At 51.6% G+C, this 21180-nt stretch overlaps 9 protein-coding genes across 9 annotated transcripts; 6 read left to right on the top strand and 3 right to left on the bottom strand.

Annotated features, from left to right (window-relative positions):
- Positions 1 to 1602: 1602 nt before the first annotated feature.
- On the bottom strand, positions 1603 to 3090 carry N7482_002988 (putative RNA 3'-terminal phosphate cyclase; the record flags this gene model as incomplete). Its single annotated transcript, XM_056685113.1, has 1 exon — positions 1603 to 3090. The coding sequence occupies one exon, from the start codon at positions 3088 to 3090 to the stop codon at positions 1603 to 1605; it is 1488 nt and encodes a 495-aa protein (XP_056548719.1).
- Positions 3091 to 3665: 575 nt separating this feature from the next.
- N7482_002989 (uncharacterized protein) lies at positions 3666 to 6314 on the top strand (the record flags this gene model as incomplete). Its single annotated transcript, XM_056685114.1, has 1 exon — positions 3666 to 6314. The coding sequence occupies one exon, from the start codon at positions 3666 to 3668 to the stop codon at positions 6312 to 6314; it is 2649 nt and encodes an 882-aa protein (XP_056548720.1).
- Positions 6315 to 7430: 1116 nt separating this feature from the next.
- Positions 7431 to 7694, top strand: N7482_002990 (uncharacterized protein; the record flags this gene model as incomplete). Its single annotated transcript, XM_056685115.1, has 1 exon — positions 7431 to 7694. One exon carries the CDS (start codon positions 7431 to 7433, stop codon positions 7692 to 7694), a length of 264 nt encoding a protein of 87 aa, XP_056548721.1.
- A 667-nt stretch (positions 7695 to 8361) lies between these two features.
- On the top strand, positions 8362 to 9900 carry N7482_002991 (phosphotransferase family protein; the record flags this gene model as incomplete). Its single annotated transcript, XM_056685116.1, has 2 exons — positions 8362 to 9019; positions 9098 to 9900. The coding sequence occupies 2 exons, from the start codon at positions 8362 to 8364 to the stop codon at positions 9898 to 9900; spliced, it is 1461 nt and encodes a 486-aa protein (XP_056548722.1).
- A 2520-nt stretch (positions 9901 to 12420) lies between these two features.
- Positions 12421 to 12825, top strand: N7482_002992 (uncharacterized protein; the record flags this gene model as incomplete). The annotated part of the gene is made up of 1 exon (XM_056685117.1): positions 12421 to 12825. The coding sequence occupies one exon, from the start codon at positions 12421 to 12423 to the stop codon at positions 12823 to 12825; it is 405 nt and encodes a 134-aa protein (XP_056548723.1).
- A 501-nt stretch (positions 12826 to 13326) lies between these two features.
- On the top strand, positions 13327 to 13980 carry N7482_002993 (guanylate kinase; the record flags this gene model as incomplete). Its single annotated transcript, XM_056685118.1, has 2 exons — positions 13327 to 13336; positions 13397 to 13980. The coding sequence occupies 2 exons, from the start codon at positions 13327 to 13329 to the stop codon at positions 13978 to 13980; spliced, it is 594 nt and encodes a 197-aa protein (XP_056548724.1).
- A 579-nt stretch (positions 13981 to 14559) lies between these two features.
- On the bottom strand, positions 14560 to 16228 carry N7482_002994 (BAR and SH3 domain-containing protein; the record flags this gene model as incomplete). Its single annotated transcript, XM_056685119.1, has 4 exons — positions 14560 to 15480; positions 15542 to 15658; positions 15718 to 16035; positions 16115 to 16228. 4 exons carry the CDS (start codon positions 16226 to 16228, stop codon positions 14560 to 14562), a joined length of 1470 nt encoding a protein of 489 aa, XP_056548725.1.
- An 833-nt stretch (positions 16229 to 17061) lies between these two features.
- N7482_002995 (DNA helicase ZGRF1-like domain-containing protein) lies at positions 17062 to 18643 on the top strand (the record flags this gene model as incomplete). Its single annotated transcript, XM_056685120.1, has 2 exons — positions 17062 to 18166; positions 18255 to 18643. The coding sequence occupies 2 exons, from the start codon at positions 17062 to 17064 to the stop codon at positions 18641 to 18643; spliced, it is 1494 nt and encodes a 497-aa protein (XP_056548726.1).
- A 220-nt stretch (positions 18644 to 18863) lies between these two features.
- Positions 18864 to 20183, bottom strand: N7482_002996 (class I SAM-dependent methyltransferase; the record flags this gene model as incomplete). The annotated part of the gene is made up of 3 exons (XM_056685121.1): positions 18864 to 19582; positions 19702 to 19815; positions 20099 to 20183. 3 exons carry the CDS (start codon positions 20181 to 20183, stop codon positions 18864 to 18866), a joined length of 918 nt encoding a protein of 305 aa, XP_056548727.1.
- Positions 20184 to 21180: the final 997 nt, after the last annotated feature.

Genomic DNA, 21180 nt, shown 5'->3' on the forward strand with positions numbered 1-21180 from the left:
GAAATTGAGTTTCCCCGGGATTCCAGGGCTTTTCGAAGGAGAGTACATAGGGCTTCCTTTCTGGGCATATACTGCGAAATGAAACGCATGCCGATGGATGGATCCCGGGGGGAGGGCGGCAGACACACACAGAGTATACTCAGCCACAAGGCACTGCTCAAATGCATCTATGGTTTCCGTACTCCGTACTCGCAATTCGTACCAGAAGTACGAAGTACAGTACTGTATACTCCGTACAGTGTGTATAGTATACTCCGTAGTTGGGGAGCAAATAAGTACAAAGCCATTGCTGCCTGAACTAAACTGCTCGTGGGGGCACCAGCCCTGAGACACCGACACAAAGAGGATACGCGGATGCAACCCCCCACAGTTCAGTTCAAACATCGGCCTTACAGTAAGCATTTTGAACCACTGCGTACTACGTATGGTGGTTTTGGGTTCGAGGATTGTGATCCAGTGGCGTTTGAAGTAAAACACGGTGGGTCGAGGGCTGCTTCGGTGCAGCTTCGCTTGAGTTCTGGCATTCCACTATGTTTCTCCTTAGTAGTGATTGCTACCCGTTCACCCCCTTTTTTTTAGATTTTTCTGCTGGGCCGCTCAGCCACAGATCCGTTGGCCGTTGTTTCAGAGTGGGCTGTGGGGATCGTAGGCTCCACTTCTTTCTTCAAGGGACTCTGTGCGGCAGGGTTGGGGCTAGTTGCCGGCGGTGGCAGTGTGGGTTGGTTGGGATGTCGGTGTGGCTTGGGAGACGTTAGGGCAGCACGACTGCCCGCTCTAACGGTCGTAGTACGGAGACCGTAATTGGAGGTCTTGCTCTTAGGGTCAATTTTGTGACCGCTTGTATCTTATTTTACCGTGCTGGACTGAGCCATCCCTGTCCTCTCTATTCCCTGCTGCCTGTCCCATCCAAAGTCATCTGTTAGTGTAGAGTCGGGATATAACTCGTTGACTCTTCCCGGCCATGGAGGCCACAACTCTTCGACGGAGAGGTCCTAGTGGTAGACACGTAACTCGGCGTCGGTGTATCCCAGTGGTGCAGTATCTCGCCCAGGTTCGGGTACGAGGTGGAGCGGGTCGGGTCGGGCTGATGGCTGTTGGTTCGTCATCCCCATATCTCCGGTCCAGTCGGTGGCGGTAAGCGTATCGACGTATACCCTCCTGTCGTGTTGTCGTGCATCTGTTTCTCACAGGGCAATGACAGGCCCCTGCAATCTCGGGTTGGATGAGAATTGTTCGCTGTTGGGTTGGGTTGGGTTGGGTTGGGTTGGGTTGGGTTGGGTTATGATTCACGGTCGCCTGGACATGACATGGGTGGATCCGGGGCGTCGGAGGTTTTTGGTGGGGGCGCTGGTGATTCATGTATCTGAGTTGATAGATTGACTGAGTGGCTGGACTGGGTGACTAATTAATCGATTATTGGGAGGTCGGCGCATATACTGACTATAAGTGGTGGGTTACGAGGACGGAGGACGGAGTAAGAGGTTCACAGTCCGGATGGAGCACGCACTGTACGGAGTACTGGGTGGGTCCACGGCCCACTATGCTTCACATGTATTGCAATACCAATCGTTCGATGGAGCTCTTATATCGACGTATCGGTGATCAATGTTCAAACACGTTCAGCATCTTCCGACACACCCATTGAGCCGTTTTGGTGTGGAGAGTCCAATATCGCTCGTCCTCCTGCTCCTCAGCTGCCTCGCTTCCAGACGTACCCACTCGATGCAGGTTTCCAAGAGCCTCAAACACGACAATCTGGTCTCTCATGTGCCGATCCAGGCACGATCGCTTCCCAATGGTAGATCCGGACTCCTGGTCGGTCTGCGTCTGCAGACTTACCAGTTCTTCAATAAACCCCTGCACACACCCATCAATCATATCCGACACTTTTTCTAGATTTGCCGCCGAGCTTCCTTTCTCAGCAGGTGGGCCCTGTCCCTTTCTGTGCTTCTCGTGCTTTCCAAGCTTCCTCTTCGCGTGCTTATATCCCCTGTTATCGCCGAGGAGTGCATCATGACCAATCCGGAATCCTGTGGAGGTATGGGCCACAATCAGGATGTATAGCCGGCTGAAGTGAGAGGTTACCTCTGTCGGGAGCAATTTGACGGGAATCCGGGTCTCTCCATCGTGTGGCTCCTCAAAGATTGATGGGTCCAGGGCCTTAAGGGCTTTGCGTAGCCTGCGAAGAGTCTGCCGCTCAGTGTACCGGGCAACGGTCAGCGTTTCCCCATCTTCAACTGCTTGATGGAGTACATCGTTTGTCGCGAGAATAGTAACCGTAATGCGAGTGATTTTCCCGCGCTTGTGATCCATGATCCTGATCTGAGGAAAGCGAGAGGGGGCTGCAGCTCCTGTAGTGTGTTGATTCCCATCCCTTTCAGAAACGTCTAACGCGCCCATATTCTCGAGTTCGTCGTCGGGGGGCGGTAGAGGATGAATGAAGAAGCTAACTTCCCCCATTCCCACCACTCCAGTCGACCAGCCACGTTTGTGGAGGATCATCGAAAAAGGCCGAAGGCCCAATCGAGCAAAGTTGGGCGCCATGACCTGAAAAGCATAGTCATACGACGGGGAACTGGTGCCATTCGTGCCACCTGTGATGTTCACCTTGATGCACTCCGTACATGTGCGCGACCCAACATGCAAAAGATATGGGTAGAGCGCCTGGAAAATGAGAAAGACTGAGCCCGGTGTCTGCAAACGAATGTTGTACTCCGATTGCACCGTGAGGTTGGTCAACGACACCAGGGGTGCGTCTCCAGAAGTCTGGGTCGAGCCTGGCGATCTCAAGTCTCTCTCGACACCCGCTTGTGGAGGTATAAATGTCAGGCGCGTCGATCCAACTGTGCCGTCCGAGACTTCGCTGCCACTGATTTCAGCCAGCAGCTTGACAGCTGCTGCGTGCGATGCCATCAGGCCAGGCTTCTTTCCACGGTTACCGCGGACATGATCGATGGTCACTGGCCGGCCAGTCAAAGCTGATAATGCGAGTGCATTTCGGACCACCTGCCCGCCTCCTTCGAGTGTTCTTCCATCAAGATGGACGTGGTCACCTGAGGCTGTATTGTTGGGATCGTGGGAGGTCGCCATGAAGTGCCGAGCGCTCGCAGCGAATGTGAATGTCACATACGGGGCTTCCTGGGAAAGGAATGCTTGCTTTATGCACAATCTGGACCATCCGCAGATTCAGTTTGCGTGCAGTCTAGCGGTGAATGAGTCGCAGCTGAGTCAGGCCAAGGCTGAAAGATGACTCACAGCCCAGTTGTATTCTCCAGGCCGAACTAGTGGCGCCTCGATTGATCGGTCGGCTTAGTTTCGGGCTTCGGGACTCCCCGAACTGTTTGACGACTGATCTCGATCTACTTATCATATCGAGCCTCATCTGGCTCATGGACAACAATCACAATGTTCACGTGGTGCACACACAGTATACGGCGGCAACAACAAGGACGATGTTGGCTCGTGCCTGCTATAATGGACCGCAACGCACTTGCCACCCCAAGCGAGACCAAGCTATCAATAGTTCCTTTTCCCCAAATCCAGTCTCTTGATCACGTCTCCAGCTCAGTTCTCATCCGCGTACCACATACAGTACAGACTTTCACAATATGTTTTCCTCATTCAGTACCCGAGATCGACTTCGAAGATCCATGTCCACTCATTCCATGCGAAGAGCCCGTCGAGCTCGACAGCCAGAGCCGGTCACCTGGGAAGCTGCCAAAGTCCAGGCGACGACTGCTGCGTCGCACGCGATGCGCTCACGGGGATTTCCCACAGAAGAAAGGCCTTATGATCGATTGGGAGGGCCAGAGCATGTGGCAATTCCGAGACGACCAGGTTCCAGCCTGCAGTATACAGAGGACAGCTTTTCAGCTCATACGGGATCCATCGCACCCCCAGTGACACCTCGTCAGTCTATGGAGACAATAGGGGCAATTCAAGGCCATAGACCGGAAATTTCGGCCGCGCTACCACCCATCACTGAGCTTAGGGGTCTAGATGGACGCGATAACTCGGTGCCTTCATCATACCGCCGGCTGCGCAAAGCGAAGTCTATGTTTTCGACCAGAGCTCGCTCATCCCATATTGTATATGAAACCACATTGATGTCCCCACCGGATGGCTGTGGCTCCGACCGCAGCCCGGAGTTCGAATTGGCTCGGACGCTGCGGCCATCTGTCCCTTTCATTCGGGGCCATCGACAAGAAAATCGAGCGATTCGACATGCCAAAAGTCAAGATACCGCTATCCAGCTCGCTCGCAGTCAGTTCTTGGAAGAAACAGAAGGCTTTGGGACCCAGGTCAGACGCTCGTCGTTCTTTAACAGGCGCAAGAGAGAGCACAGGCCGTTTCGGAAGACATTCCGGGTTTCAAGTAATACAGGAATTGGCGCAAGCTTCCCGTCAGAACATGCTTATAGGAGGGGCTCGGGCAGCAGATCCCGAACCTTCTCTTCCTCCATCAAGAATGGCTTCAGGCGTGTCTTCGGATTTTCCAACCCTACCGGGCAGCAGCCCGAACCTTACTTCCAATCAGAAGCCTCCACTTCCATTACACCTACAGAACCTATGGTTGACGGTCATCTTGTGGAAAATGCCGTGGGTGGCAACGTGGGCATGAGACAGTGTCGGATGTCGAGTCCCTTCCCGGCCGACCAGCTCTCTCCCGGCCGCGACAGCCTGTGTACATCGAAATCTCGAGTCACTAGCTGGGCAGACTCAACCGTTGCAAATAGTGAGAAAACCCGGAAAATTGGGCATCACCAGTCATTGTCTTTGATTGAAGAGCATGGAGATCTGAACAAGCAACTCCCCCAAGTTCCCGTGGACGACCGCACCCACTCCAGACTACCCTTTTGTGATGAGACTATTGATAGCTTGCGCCAGGGTACTAGTGCTGGCAAATTCGACTCTTGGGCTGACAGCAGCGATTTATACTCGGCATTGGTGCATCAAATTCGACGACAGGCTGTATTCACCCCTGATGAAAATGCCATTCTCGGTACCGTCCCGGCACACTGCGTGATTCCAGAGCGCACATCCTCGGTATTTTCACATCGCAGCAGGCAAACTATACGGCACGTCCCAAGTGGAGAATCTTCTGTAGCTGGATCATTTGCAACTGCACGCGTGGGAGACTCGATGTCTCCACAGAGGCGCCATCCATACCCACTCAAGTATACTCCAAGCAAAATAGCTCAGTGCATATCTGGCCAGGAGAACCATCTGCCACTCGGCAATCTCTCGGACGGGAAGTCGCCACAGTCGCCCTATGTTATTGGTGAGGGATCGGACGAGGATACCGGGAGTGTAATCATTGCTCGCTTCGAGGCATTAAGAACTGGAGCCGTCTCTCCGAGTGTCTACTCACGAACAACTAGCGGCAATACCCCCAGGAAAGGCTCGAGTGGATGTGTTACCAGTGTTCCCGATGGGGAGACAGGAACCGCCACTATTTTTGCTTCTCAACGAGCAGCATACAGCTCGCCAACTCGAACTAAAGGCTCCATCCCATCAGGGCCCCAGGTACAACCTAGCGCGGACTGGCAGAAGTGGATGAACTCCCAAATTGAGATGATCGAAAAGACAAGTCCGATCAGAGAGCACTTCCGGGAGGGTGCACAATTTCTGGAAGATGATGATGATATCTTTATGGGGATGCTCCGGCGAGCACCTTTACCAAGCCCGGAGGCTGATGTTGGGCCTCTTGGTACTAGTGAGCAAGTATTCAATGGTCGCCCGGCACCAGAGGGACCCAAGCCCCTGACACAAAACAATTTCTCCCGTCCATTTAGCCGATCCTCGAGTGTACGAACTATCTTGTCGTCTCAAAGAGCACAGCGTGATGTATCTGCAAGAAGTCAGCCACAGCTTCCCAGTGCTGAGGGCGGCTCTGGGCCAGCTTTGGACAGTCCACCGGGACCTGCCTGGGTTCCCAGTGGCCAGATTCCGTCGATGATGCGCACGAGGTCTTCAAACATGCTCCCTGCCCTCGAGTCCCCCACTCCTCGACGATTTGGTCCCGAGTCACAGAAACGAACATGGGCCAGGTACTCTGCTCGGCTGCCAAATGCCAACGGAAAAAACAATCGGTTTCGATCGATGCGAACATACCGCACTTCACATGGAACGAACAACGAAAACACACGGCAGCAAGAGGAGCATGATGAGATGATGGTTGAGTACCACAACCTGCAAGACATTCATTCTACGATCTCTAGCAAGCGCATGGTGGAAATGTTCTTGGACAGTCGACGCCGCCAGATGGGAAGAGATGAATCTGGTAGCAATGTCGCCGATGAAGCCTTTGTTTGATTCCACCAATTAATTGGTTGGCCTCTTTGTCCCCTTCCATTTGGACGCAGATTGGTGGGATGGATTGTTAACGTTCCCCGACGGTCAAATATATTCTTTCCCCGGTCGCTCATTTCCACCATGCCGACAATATATATCCACTCCATTGCCAATCCAGAAGGTATTAATTAACACATTACCATGCAATTAAAAATACCTCCTCATTTTTGTGGTCCACAAAATAGAAAAAGAAAGTGTTTGATCTGATCAGAGAGGTACAAATGCAAAAAAGAAACTCTCCCTCGGGGAATCGAACCCCGGTCTCCCGCGCTTATCGGTGTTAATGACAAGCGGAAATCATGACCACTAGACCAAGGAAGATAAGATGACCGAGTTACTGCTCGACCACTTGGTGCTGATTGATGTACGAGGGGCCAATTCTAACTTCATCAAGGATGCTATAATTCATACTAGTTCCATTTCCATCCAGGGGAGACGACGACATACTACCAGCGGCATGCTGGATAAGCAGCCAATGGCCTTTGTTCTATGAAACAAACCAAGAAAACAGATCAACTAAGAAATCTCCCCTCGCAGGTGCTGCCTGTATTTTGATTTTCACTCCATTCCCAACCATGGACGAGTTATGTACATGGAGAGTGAGCTTCGAATTGTGGCCATTGTGCCTTCCGGTAGAGAATATGGGCAAGGCAAAAAGGAAGGGGGTTAAGTGCCGGCGGACTCGCGCTTGGCAGTCTAACATCAACTAGTTAGCTGAGTGAATGCCTACGGCAGACCGACACCTGACGCTGGTAGGCGCAACCCACACAACTACTATACACGCCGAACGGATTCATTATCCAATAGTTCTCTTGTGCCAGGTCAAAAGCATGCATTCGCACGTAGAGACGTGATTCCTACCAACCTTATCACGGTAAATATCTCATATCACCATTTACCTAGAGCCTGCCATGTTTGAGAGGCCAAACCAACAGTCATTCCATCATATCCATCAAAAAGATTCACTACAAATCAATCTTTTCGACTCTAGACCACAGCTGCTTGCCTCAAAAGTCAGATTTACCTTTGCGACAACAAACTCACAAATCACAAGAAACCACTCAACCTCTACTCACAATGTCTGGCATCGATCCAAAAGCTCGAAAGGCAGTCAACAACGCGCTCATTAGCTCTGGAAGCGCTGCCGTCGGACAGTTGGTTGGCACCGCCAAAGCCTCTTCTGGGAAGCATCACGAGAACAAAGAGGCGCGAGAGAGACGCAATGCTGAAGAGAAGGTCGAGGCTGAAGAGAAGGCTGCTAAGGAGAAGGCAAACGCCGCTGTTCGTCCTCTCCTCCCCCAATTCCCAGCACTCGGAGATAGGACACTGCTTATGTGCTAACGGTTATTTATAATAGAAAGGCGGTACATCTGGTTAGATTTCCCGGGGCTTGCGTGCAATTCAGAGGCTGATTTCTTCGCCTCCTGAGTGGTCTGTAACCAGAAGGCTAGACCGCTCTCTCTACTGCTGTGCCGAGAACTTTTTTTCCCCACCAGTCGTTGTTTTTATTGCTCCAGAATGTTTCCTTGCACCTGGGGAAGTCTGCTCCGTTGACCTTTTCAGGAGGCTGCTCTTATCGATTGTTTCTCTAGCGGAAGCGATAGCACATTCTACATCTCACATAGTCTGTTTAAGAATAGCCGTAGGTGGGAATCATTCGTTTAATATATTCTTCCATCTTCGTTGTCGTAGACACCTAACTAAACATCAAGTTGGTAGTGGGATCCTGACCAATCATCGACCTAGGGAAATTTGGGCGAGTGTGGCTGTCTTCAAAAGCCTTGACAAACTGATATCCGAATAATCGTTCCCTTTTACTAAATGGGTGCACGATTGTGATGTTATGACGCCTCAGACACTCGAACCTCGTGCCTCACCAACCATATAATCGGTGGCATCCCCCTCGTCCACCTCGCAGGTCTCTTGAATAGCTCACTCCCAAAAGTCGTTCCCCGCCAAACCATACCCCCCTCGGTGCTCCTAATCCATTGGGGGCTTGTCTAAAGTTATGGAGACCAACGCGCTTATTGATGTCGTCCACGTGGTGCAAGACCAGCTTTGGCTTGACAAGGTGAACGAGACCCTCGGGTTGGGTCGTCTCTGTCAGTGGGTATCGACCTTCCACCCCCGCAAGCTTCCCTGCCAGTTTGATGGTAACACCTTTTACCATGGCGCATTTAATGCAGGCCTGAAAATGGTCTTCAGCGACAGAACTACCTGGATGGTTCGTTTCCCTCGCATGGGCATCGTTTGCCCCCTCTACGCCGACGAGAAGGTTGCCATGGAGGTAACGGCACTAAATCTCATCAGCGACAGGACCACCATTCCCGTCCCGAGAGTCCAGGCGTGGGGTCCAGCTGCCAGCAACCCACTTGGCCTAGGCCCGTTCATCATGATGGACTTCATCAATGGTGTGAGCCTTCTCGACATTCTCCAAGACCCTAACGCCGAACACAGCAGAGTCATGAGAGAAGACATCAGCGAGAGTGATATTGAAGTCATCTACAGGCAGATGACAAATTTTCTACTTCAACTTTTCAAGCTCGATTTCGACCGCATTGGGAGCCTGCCGTCGCCTCATCCTGAAGCTCAAAGCCCTACACCGCCACGGCCCCTAACGTTTAAGGCCCATTGCATCCTACGAAATGGAGGAGTGGACACTTTCGGTAGGCATAGTTGCCTTCTCTTCCCTTCTCATCCTTACAGTCCTAGTCGACCGAATTAACTAAGCTAATGATGTCTAGGTGACCGAGCCCAAGGGTTCGCAACAACGACCGAGTATTTTCAACACCTCGTCGGGCAAGACTGGGAGCAGCTTATTCGTCAGCCAAACTCGACTGCTGGACTATATGATGCTCAAAACAAATATGTGGCGTTCAAGGTTCTAAAGAGCCTGGTACATGACTTTGTCCACGCGAAGTATGACCGTTGCAAATTTAAGCTGATTTGCGACGATCTCGGCCTGGGGAATCTGATTGTCCGCGGCAAAGAAGACCTCACTGTCATTGGAGTAGTAGACCTTGAGTGGTCATATGTCGGCCCCGCCCAGCGCTTCGGCTCGGCACCGTGGTGGCTTCTCCGAGACAGGCCTGTTAACTGCGAGTGGGACTACAAGGGCGACGAGCCGCCCAAGATTGCAGCCCGGTATCTCCATTATCTTAGTATTTTCTTACGTATCTTAGAGGAGGAAGAGGCGAAAATGCCAGGGCACGAAGGGAGAGAACTTTCCAGTCTTGTTAAATGGTCGCATACCTCTGGGGCTATGTGGCTGCATATGCTCCTCTCATCTGGCTTTATCGACCATCACATCTATCCCTTCACGCAGCTGCGCCTGTATTTGGGGGCGTCCGAGTGGGCGAGGCGTGAGAAGGAATTTGACAACCCAAAAGAGCTAGAAGCATTTGCGGCGCGCAAGGTGAACGAGTTAGATGAGTATCTTGAAGCCTTGGAGAAGATGGAGGAGAAGAAAGAACTCGTGGACTGTGGAGATCTGACAAATGAAGAGTTCATTGCCCAAGCTCTAATAGAGCTAGGCTGTGTCCCCTGATCCTCGTCGTTCTTTCAAGGAGTGGATTGCATAGCTCGGCTTGCGAATTGAATGAGGAAGAACCCATCACCTCTCAGGCTGCATGTTCCGAGTCTGATATTGCCTGTAGCCGTTGATCTACATGGAAAACTTCTTAAGTATTTCTATCCATTCTCAATCCTTGGCTACTTCATAAGATGTACTGAGAGGATTCCATTCTGATCTAATATTTGAAAGATGAAATGCAATATGTGCAGTGTATGTACCTTGTTGAGAGACGTCTCAGGCCAAAATTCTGCCCCACAATGGCACTAAAAGCTGCTTTAGTGAATTAAGAGGAAAACCGTTGGGTGCCCCACGATGAGCTCTACGGAAGTAATAGATTTGCTAAATGTCTGTAGATCGCATGATAGGCTTAACACTCTGGGCAACTACAGTCCCTACTCGGATTTAACTGATTCCCGCCCCCGGCCCACACCTAAATACATAATATTCTGCCAGTAAATTTAGACTGATAAATGCTTTAGTACGTAGTATACCATCCCTCTGCTTCAATTATAAGTCTACACACGCCTAGGCATAGGTACTCTCTGAGAGCCTTTATTATTTAAATATCTCCAAAGTGTATTTGACGAATCCGTTCCATCGCCAGCTCTTCGGGCATTGGTTGTAGGAACTTGTCTATCTCATTGACCTAAAAAGAGTTTTGCGGGTTGACTTGGTGAGCAGAAGTGTATTCCCAATATGATGGATACCAACCAGCAGTTTCCCAGTCAATAATACCAACGATATCATCTCCACGCACAAGAATGTTGAGGCTGCTAAGGTCGCCGTGAGTAAAAACCAAAGGCCAAGACTTGCTTTGTTGTTTGATAAATTTCTGAATTTCGGGGTCAAGCCTTGAATCCAATTCCATGCCCATGCGTAGATGCCGATGGAAGTCCTTGATGGTATCAAAGGGACTGAAGCGCAACGAAATGCCCGGAACACGACAGTCAAAAAGCGATCCGCCATCAACAGAAGCAACCCTAGTACCTTCCGGGGGCTGAAGGTCCCGCATCTCGCGAACCTTACCTGCTAACTGCGAAAGAAGTTTCGCCTTTGAATCCTTACTTTGGTTCAACCATCTACTACCGATTATCTCTCCCTTGATCCTTTCCATCATGATGTAGGTCCACCCAGAATGAGTAAATGCACATAAAACTTTTGGTACCGAGATAGATGTGTGTTGCCTTATGAACCGCATTGTTGATGCTTCAGATAAATGAACGCGGCGTCCGTACTTGACGCATAGTCCGTCTGTCAACATGAGGACGTTCCCTTCTCGAGGTCGAACACGCTTAAAGAGTTGGATTGCTAGAAGGGTTGAACACCGAGACAAAACGTTGTTATTGGCTGATTTCGATGTGCTCAATGAAGGAGTGGATGGCGAGGAGGGAGTCCCTTTTTGACTTGACGACATTATGATCATGTTCGACGCAAGGAAATGTTGAAGTGACTATATCCGGTCAAATTCTTGTTCTTGGTCTGCAAAACAGACTTCGTATTGGATAGTAAGGAATCTAGTAAACCATTGCTGACTGAAAGCGGACAGTATCGGAACAGAAAGTCTTCGATGGGAAGTGATAGTGGGTGGTGAAGGAGAAGTTCACGATTCCTGGTTCCGAAGGTGTAAACGTCCACACTGTTAACACGCTGTCACATCGCTGATGTCTTGGCACTCTTGAAGTGCCCATCATTTTCTCGCTCGCCTTATCTCCGTTGTAACTGAGCAGCTGGAATTTTCTCCGACGGATAATATTATGAGAACAGAAATATTAACTACTATACTCCTTAAAATTCGCATACTGCTAAATTCACGCTATGAAAATATTCCCCCGTTCGAGTTTTTGTCATACTCAGCTCTATCAGGCGGAGCCCGATATGCCGACAGAATCTCTCGGGCAGCCGGGATAGCCAACGCGCAACGCACTATTCCCTAGGCAATGATGGTGATCCTAGCCACCACAAACTAGCCACTGCTCAGAACCAACTAGCGACCAGGTCCCGGCAAATACAGTACGAAGGCATGGCGCGCTTTCGTGAGGAAAACCCAAAGTCATGGTTCGAAGCCGAAGATCTTGTCTTTTTTTTTTTTTTTTTTTTTTGGAAAAGGATGAAAGTACGGCAACTGGGTTTCGGAAACAAGCTGTGTCGGCTGTTCCAAGTTGCTGTCAATCGATGCTCGTTTTGTATTTAGCGTGGGTACCTGCGGGGTAGTCAGCCTTGCGAGGCAGAACGGGGCTGAGTACGGAGATGAAAGTTTTGTATCATCACCTACTTGCCCTCGAAGAATCCCAAATCTGTCTGTGAGACACACCGCACCAAATTATATTTATTACCGGACCGCATAAGTGCCAAGGCCGCTTCTTCTACGTATTGAACGACTGACTTGAAGGTAATGAGTGACCGATGCCGCATTTCCTTCCAAAACTGTCGCATAGTATGAAGCAAGTGTGCCTGACGATTCTTTAGAATAGGCACCACAAACAAGCGCTTCCGATGGCCGAAACCCAGCAAGGGGTTCATCCCCACGTTCCCATCTGGCGCACTATTCTCGGCGACCAGAAAAGCTGGGTCTTGTTCGAACACGGCACCTGCGTGATCTTCCCGGAGCCAGGGACCGACCTGGCCGCGCAAGCCAGCGAATTCCTATCCACCTGGGGCCCTGTGGCTGTCGGCACCTCCGCGGCCGATTTCAATGTCATCGAGCTAGACAACCCTCTGACGGGCTGGGTGGTTACTGGACACTCTCCTGATGTGTTGAACTATGTATCTCCTCAAGATGTCACAGAGTCAGAGCCGCCTGATTTCCTGGTCGGGTTGTATGGCAGAGGGAATCGTGACCAAGATGCTCATTCGTTGAAGGTTATTCATATAGAGGACAACCGTCAAACTGTTTCCTGAACTATATTATAACACATCCTTTCCTAAGAATAGTGCCTTTTTCATTTGAGAACGAACGTGTGACGTGTATTACTATATATTCCATGAGATTTCGAGACAACTTTTACTCTGTGCCTTTCTATTACGGTATCTACTTGCAGGGTAGAGGGCCTGTCGATCAGGTAAGGAGGAACCAGTATAGTCAATTTTGGAACAAAGACTGATTCTGAAGGAACCAGGAAGAGATACCTAGGGATAAACCGGTAAGCGTCGTTTAAAGTACTATAAACGACACCCGTATCTTTCACCTTATTCTAGGGCCACGTATTTCGAAGACCGTCACTGCAACTACTGTACATATGTTCAAGACCTGACTAGCTTTTCATTTCTAACGTCGGTTGACTTATGGGAAATGGCTTGGTATTATTGACCGCCTCCAACTTTCTGTCACCCCGTTCCTCTGAAACCAGGCGGAATCCTGATTGAAGATTCAACTACAAGACACTTACATATTGGCTGATCATGGCACCGGGTAGGTCTCACATCCATTGACTGGCAGATGAAGAGCCTGATTAATCACAGACTGTTGCAGCACCTTGGGATAGCCGACCTATCGTCATTTCTGGACCTTCGGGCGTCGGTAAAGGAACACTGGTTCAAAAGCTTTTTGACGAGCATCCCAATACTTTCGCATTCACCGTGTCCCACACAACCCACGCACCACGAGTCGGTGAAGTCGAAGGCAGAAATTACTTTTTCGTCGACCCATTAACGTTCGACGACCTCGTCTCTCAAGGAGCATTCGTTGAACATGCGACATTCAGTGGAAGCCGGTATGGTACGAGCAAAAAAACAATCTCTGACCAGGCAGCCAAAGGACGGGTTGTTGTGTTAGATATTGAAATGCACGGCGTCAAACAAATGAAGGCAAACCCCAGCATTGATGCCCGCTATATCTTCATCAAATCACCAAGCTTTGAGGCTCTCGAAGCACGCCTTCGAGGTCGTGGCACTGAGAAGGATGCCGACATTCACAAGAGACTAGCCCAGGCTAAGGCTGAAGCTGATTATGCGACAACATCCGGTGTTCACGACAAGATCATAGTCAATGATGATCTTCAAAAGGCATTTGAAGAGTTGGAGGAGTTCGTATTTTGCTGGAATAAGCTTGCTTAACGTGTAAGGGCGGAACATGTTGCTTGTCTATTAGCTTCATCGGCTTGCTGTCAGAAATACCGGATAATTGAAGCATAGAGATATCCAATTCGAATTCCCCCGTCAGTGAAAGACTGAAACTGGATTTGCTGCTCTCAGGAGGTCCGTATAAAAGATAACCCTGTTGGTAGGAAATTCCATGGTCGGCGTACCGCTTTCGCGTATTTTCATCCAGAAAGTCATGCACACCTGTTCAAGGGCCATCCTGTACTTTTCTGGTGCCTTGGCTGGTGATGCTAGTAATCTATCTTTAGGTTAGGATGGAAGGGAAGGACTGAACCCTTTAGGGCTGGATAGTTTAGGTTCTGATTAGATATACATTCTCCAACCATTTCAACCAGAGAAAAGCAAAATTAAGCAAAGCACATCATTAACTGTCGTTAACCTAAATTAAGCTAGAAGAAGGATTTCTCCCTTGGATATCACAAATTACCATCTGCCTAAATACCATCCACCATCTAGGGACTTCCTCCCATATACATCAATGAAGCCCACTGGCCCATAAGATCCTAATCGCTACTAGCCAATTCCCTAACTTGATTATTCCACATAGTTCGCCGGGAACGCGCCCTGCATGCCCCGCAACTCCCCTTCCCACCAGTCATCCGTGCTATTCGTCTTCTGCACCACGCGGATGCGATCGCCCTCCCGGAAAACAAGGTCCCCAGCGCCTTGTCCGTCAAAGTCGTACAGGGCCGTGACAAAGTTTGCAGCGGGCCGCGGCGGCGGCGGAGGCTTCTTCTTTTTTGCCGCGGCGAAGGCAAGGGCATCGGGCCCGGACAAGCTGGATGTCGTGTTCGCGGAGGCCTGGCGGTGGAGTTGGAAGTGGTCGATCTTCGGACCTGCGGGCGAGAATGAGACACCGCTGGGTGGGGCCGCAGGCTGGATGTATGGACTCGGTATTGCGGCCACTGGGGGAGGTGGCATGTACGAGTCACCTCCTGATGGTAGCGGCGGGGTGCTTGATGAGCTACCGACAGAAATGGGCGGTGTCATCGTCGATGAGGACGGCGATGGTGAGCGGAATTCTGATGCCCAGGGCTTGGGCGCAAGCATTGGGGGTGGCACGGCGTTTTTGTTGCCGGTGCTGCCACTGCGGATAGACGAAATAGACGAGATAGTGCTGCTGGCGCGCCCACCGATGGAAGGGCGCTTATTCTGGGTCTCGTGGGCCTGGGATAGGCGGAGGGCTTTGCCATGGGCGAGGCAGCCCAGGCTCTCGACGTCGGCTTGGGCGGTCCCATGGGCAACTTCCCACTCTTGGACTACTTGGTCCATCGGAGGGGGTGGATTGGGGAACCTTTCGTCGTCACAGTAGGCGGAGAGCACGGTGTAGTAGTGCGCTAACATGCTGTTCTGGATCTCAACTTGCGCTCTGAGAATGTATGGGGCCAGAGAGAAGAGGAGCGAGATCAGAGTGGGCAGACGCTGGAGCAGGTCTTGATCTGCTGCTTGGTAGACCTGGCAGTAAGATTAGTGATTGTTTTGAAATGAGTTCAAGGGTCCATTGATGCCCACGTACTTCTTTTGCCATAGATAGATCTGCCTCTGCCTTGGCGAGGTTGGCATTTTCGCGGTCGGAGCGTTTTGGTTTGTGGATAAGGCCGTCGACTTTGCCTTGAAAGCGCTCGAAATCCGACTGGCGGACAAGGGTATGGTTAGCCAGGGAGCCTGTGCGGGATAGATACACTCCCATACCTTTTTATCATTGCGCTTCTTGATGGCCTTTTTCATCGGAGCCAAGTAGGTCTTCGCCTGCTGCACCGGCTGGGACATGCGCTGCTCGACGAGATTGAGCTCCTGCACCAGCTCGCCGCGGAGCTCATCAAATTCGCGTCGCAGGTTGCTGGTTCTCGAGAGGAGCGCGGGGTCGGTCTCCACAGGGGTATGGAGGGCCTCGGTCTCGGAGGAACCGACGATGGGCGCATAGAGACCGTCGAACTCGTCGGCCATGCGACTCTGAAAGGTCGCAATGGACACCCACGCATCGCGCCAGGCCTTGGTAGACTCAATGATCTGGAGGAGACAGAAAAGATTAGCTTTGGGGAACGCGCGTCGCTAGAAACCCAGAAATTCACGAAACGATGCTGCCTACCTTGGTGAAGAGGGAGTCGGCGTCTTCGAAATCCTTCAAGAGGACGGTCACTTGGCTGTTGTCGGCGGATTTGACCGCAGTCATTCGGCCGAATCGTCTCTGCATGCTCTGCATTTTGAAATTATCGGCCCCAGGAGATGGCTCTGACACAGTAAGGCGAGAACGAAGCTCCTAGGCGCTTGGGAATGTAGCACGGAAGAGCTCGAAGAGCCAACCAGGCAATAGTCAGACACAAGTTTCTCAGGCCACCGAAAGGAGCGGGCCAATCCAACAATCTGCAACACGAGGAGGAAAAAGAGAAAGAGACGAAGAGTTCCTGACTGACAGGACCACTTCCCCCGCCAGACGGCCCCAACTTGTTTCAGCCTCCTGCGCGGCTCTCGCGAGTTTTGGGGCCACGGGCCCCCCCCTCTTCTCTGAGCGTCCTGCCCCAACCCCTCACACTATTTTTGGGCCCGCTGTCGATCGATACTCTCATTGCTTTCAACTTTATTCCGTACGTGCTGATCCACTGCCACCTTGGCGAGACAAAACGAAGTACGGGCCCTGGCTGCAAGTGACATGCATCCGAGGGCGATGCAGTGTGGGGGCTGGGAGCTACGCTACTTGGATGGTGGGAATTGGCGTATGAGTCAACGGGTTGTGACGAGGATTCAACCCACTCTCTGATAGCGGACAATGACCGAAGAAACGCCATTAAGATGAAGACAAAAAAGGCGCTGATGTTGTGGTTGTGGTATACATCGCCTGGATCATGTGTCCGCGGAGGCCTAAGGCCATGTTCTTATCGTCGCGACTTCGCCTTTCGGCACCCACTTCTGCTCCACTCGGCCCTCTTGTACCTGAGTAAACTCTCTCCACTGCACCGCCCTCCACCTGGACTCCATGTCCTCGCCACACTCCTTCCCCATGTGTGAACCCATGCTCGGCCTTCCTCCCCTGTCACAATGACCGCCCCGGCATCGTCCGCGCCGCGAGGCACAGCCCTGACCTCGTCTGCATCCGCGTCCCAGGTCACCGCGTCTGTGATCAAGTTCCGCTGTCTCTACACACACGATCTGCGCCGGAAGTCCAAACGCTGGCAGGATGGCTATCTTCGATATCACGCGTTTAACAAACGCGTCATGGTCTACGATGAACCCGGGAACTACATTGGCGATCACCACTGGCGGTCCAACGACGAGTTGCAGGATGGCGACGAGCTGGAACTGGACAAGGGCGCGTTGATCCAGGTCGGCGAGCGGATGGGAACGACTCTGACAGATCTCTCAAATCTGTTCGAGAAGCGGAAATCTAGCCAGGGTTCCCCGCAGGCGAATGATCCCGCGTCCCAGACACCGCGTCCCTCAGCGCAAATTCGATCTTCGGGCTCGTCACAGCCGTTTCGATCGCTGAGTGACCTGTTGGGGATCAAGAAAACACCGATTGGGCATTTGGTCTCACCGTATGAAGAACGTCACCGGCCGCGGCCGTCGTCGAATATCCCCGAATCGCCGGAACGAACACTGAAACGGCAAAAAGTGTCTTCGATCGAGAAAACGCCTGTGAAGAAGCAGGACGCTCAGGCGGAGGTCGTTGATTTGACCGAGTCAGTAGACGATCCCTTGGTAGCGAAAGCATCGACAGCTATTTCCGGACGGGAAGCACCCCGGCCCCCGAAAGACTCGGGACAGAACAAATCGGCTCCGCCAGTGAAGAACCCGCGAAGGGTGCCAGAACTGGCCAATTCAGCGAGTCCCAACCAACCGACATTCGTAAAACCTGCCTTGCCACCCTTTTCGGACTCATCGAGAAGTCGCCCCTCACAGCCCATGCCGTCTGCACCACACACGGGCGCGCAAAGAGAAAACCCTGAAGCCCGTAGGCCTACGAGTAAAGCTGCCACGTCCAAGTCACGGCCGACACCGGAGAGCTCATCAGAAGCCCCAATCAAAACGCTGCGGATGGCTATTGAAAAGCCACGCCGGAAGTTGATGTACAGCGCCCTTCTACCCGGTGACATATCTCCCAAAACAGCCCTAGGGCCGTCATCATCGTCCCCTGCGAGCCGAAGTCAGCCAATATCAAATTCCGAGGAGCCTCAGTCAGTAGGTACTCGGCCGATGCTCGAGACCAGCGTGCTAATTTTCTTACAGAATAGTCAAAACTCCGCTTCAAGAAATTGAGCCCACAAATGCTGAATTTATGCCTTCAGACTCGACCCAATTCATCCTGGAAGAGATGATAGGCGGTCCAAGCCTGGAGCCGGGCCCAGGTCGCAGAATACCCAACCCAGTACGCGCCCACCAACCTCTGTCCTTGCCGCGAAAATTGCCAGCAAGGAGAGCCCCCGATGCCCCCCTCCGCAAATCTGTATCAGATCCGACTGCTTTGACGGCTCTCCAGTCAAGGCCGACAGTTACTCGGAGCGCATTAAGGGCAGTTCCCGAGCAACCCGAGCAAATCGAGGAAGGCCCCTGGACGTCTGAGGCACTGGACTTGTTTGACTTTTGGCCCCCCGGTCGGCCGAAACCCGGTTCAGTGGTGTAAGGCGGGATGAGGCTCCCCTGCATGTTGATTTATGTCATTATTATACCCCTTGATTAAAGGAGAGAACGCTCCCCGATGTATATTGTCATGTCACGACTTGAATCATGCACAGCAACGAAGATACCCTTTTAACAATGATGAATCACGAACCCTGACCCAATATACATACTTCAACCCCGTAGATGCAGTATTTAACTTTGCAAGTTCTAATCCCAGCCACCTAGCCACCCCTCTTGACCAGCACACCCGAAATATACGGCAACGGCGACCACCCGAAAGCCCGCTCCAGCTGCACACTCTCCCACCCGCCATCCCCATCTGCAGCCCGCCTCAACGCCCCCTCCGTATCCCGATCCATACAACAATCCCCAATAAAGAAGCTCCACCCGAGCAGCTGATAAATCGCCTGCGCAACCCGCGCCCCAAACGAGCCCTTCGCCGTCCGCCACGGATTCACCACATGCTCAGTAACAAGCAACCGGCCGCCAGGCTTGAGCAGCGAGTAAAGCTCACGGGTTGTCCGCTCCATCTCAGGGACAGAGCAGAGCACGCGCACGCAGAGAATCGTGTCAAAGACACCGCCACCGTTCGCATTATGCGCGTCAGCGACGCCTGTGCCAGTCGCTTCCAGAGCGGGGATGAGCTCCGACGATGCGGCGCCGCAGTGTAGGACGTGGTATTTTGAGCCAAGGCCTTCGGCCAGGGCCTTTGCGCGTAGTTCTTTGTGCAGGCCGATGCATGGCTCTGCGCCGTAGATTGCTGTTATGGCTGGGGAGCGGAGTAGGGGCATTTGAGTGCCTGTGCCGGGGCCGATGTCCAGCACGATACCAGAGGCGGTTTTGAGGAGGGGCGGAATTAGAGCTGAGGAGCCGGTGAGTTCTGCTTCTTCCGGCTCATTGCTAGCACTTGTGGCGGTTGAATTTTCTTCTTCTCGGTTTGCTGGGAGCGGGTTAGAAGGGGTTTCTTGTTGATTGGATGGTACTTTCTCAAGAGATTGCTTCGGGCGATAGAGTTTGGTTTGTTGATTCCTCTGTGGTGATACCGTGGGTAGGACTTACTGGAAAAAGCAATCCAGAACCGACCAAAGGCTTCATCTCGAAGTCTGGAAGTCTGCGTGATTGGCGCGAGAACCTGACCACTTTTGACGGCTTCGGTGCAGACTTGGAAATAATCTGTGTTTTATGTCAGCTACAATCGCCTGGAAAGAGAAAATATAACGCGAGACATGTATGCTAGAGGAACAGAGAAGTAGGAGACGTCGGCCAGTATCAAAACATCTTCACGCGGGGTATGCTGACATCCTCGTGCTGCAAATGTATGAAAGTACAATAAAATGTGAAAAGAATTTACATGCCATGCCCAGTCAGAAAGTGACCGAGCAATGAAGCCCCAGGGATCCTGAAAGCAGCGCTGTAATATTCCCCGATCTTTCAGAACTCAAGGCGTATCACTTACATGACATTGCCATAGCCATCAACTGCGCCGGCTCGAGCAGATTGAGGAACCACTCGCCAAATGGTGGGGGAGCATCGGACGACATATCGTGGCTGTGGATATTGTGGCAACGCCGTAGCGTTGAAGTTATCGCTGAAGCGTCGAAGTAGAAAAGAGAAGATCAAGAAGCAGAACCATTGGCGGGCGGAAGTTAGGGCGCGGCTGGCGCTGAGGGGTGGGTCACATGACGGCAGGGAATCATTCTCCGCTGTACAGAAAGAGAACCCGATCAAGTAGCTAACTATCTGCAAGGGCGTCGGTGGTGGTCAAGCCAAGTAAGTAGGGATGATGCAGCCAAGAAGTGGTACATGTGCAACTAGATATACTGAATACGTGCCCAACAGCATATACTACAACTGAATCTGCAAAGGAGCAATATCTATTCTGGCGAGGGAGCTCGCTACTACAAAATGACCCAATGAAGAACAACGCAAAATAGATTTTAGTATGGCTTAGGTTCTGGTGCAGCATTTGCGCAACAATGAAGCGACTCAATGGTCGATCACAGAAAGAGTGGAATAGTCAATCAGACAGATGATGGAATGAAGTCGATGATGGGAACAAATATTATCAACAGAAAACGAAGGAAATAAGATATAGAGGAGAGTGAATAGCCGGTTTAGACTGGATGGAGCGTGGTTGAGAAGGAAAGAAAATAGAAGAGATTGACAGCACTGAGAATTGACAAAGGAAGCACGGTGATAGGAGAATGTTGGAGTTTGGGGTTTGTTGACGAGAGTTGGAATGGACAGGAAAGGAAAGAGAGTAGTCGAGTGTGTAGTACGTATGGGGCTGTTAGAGTAGAGTGGAGGCGGAGGTGAGAGAGATTTGGCTGGGAGATTCCCCAAGCCAGCTTTCCCAAGGCATCCAAAGTGGTGTGTCAAGAAGAGAAAGCCGGGTTCACTGCGACTCTCTATTAGGGCGCATGGGGCCAATGCAGACCCAGTGACAGATATGAAGATGCTTGTCAGACAAGGTAGAAGAAAAAGAAACTCGTGGCAATTATACGAGCTGACACAAGCCGTCTGCGTTTGAGGGCCTGC

Source organism: Penicillium canariense (genome assembly GCF_028826845.1).
Source record: "Penicillium canariense strain IBT 26290 chromosome Unknown utg000001l_segment0_segment0, whole genome shotgun sequence".
Classification (NCBI taxonomy): domain Eukaryota; kingdom Fungi; phylum Ascomycota; class Eurotiomycetes; order Eurotiales; family Aspergillaceae; genus Penicillium; species Penicillium canariense.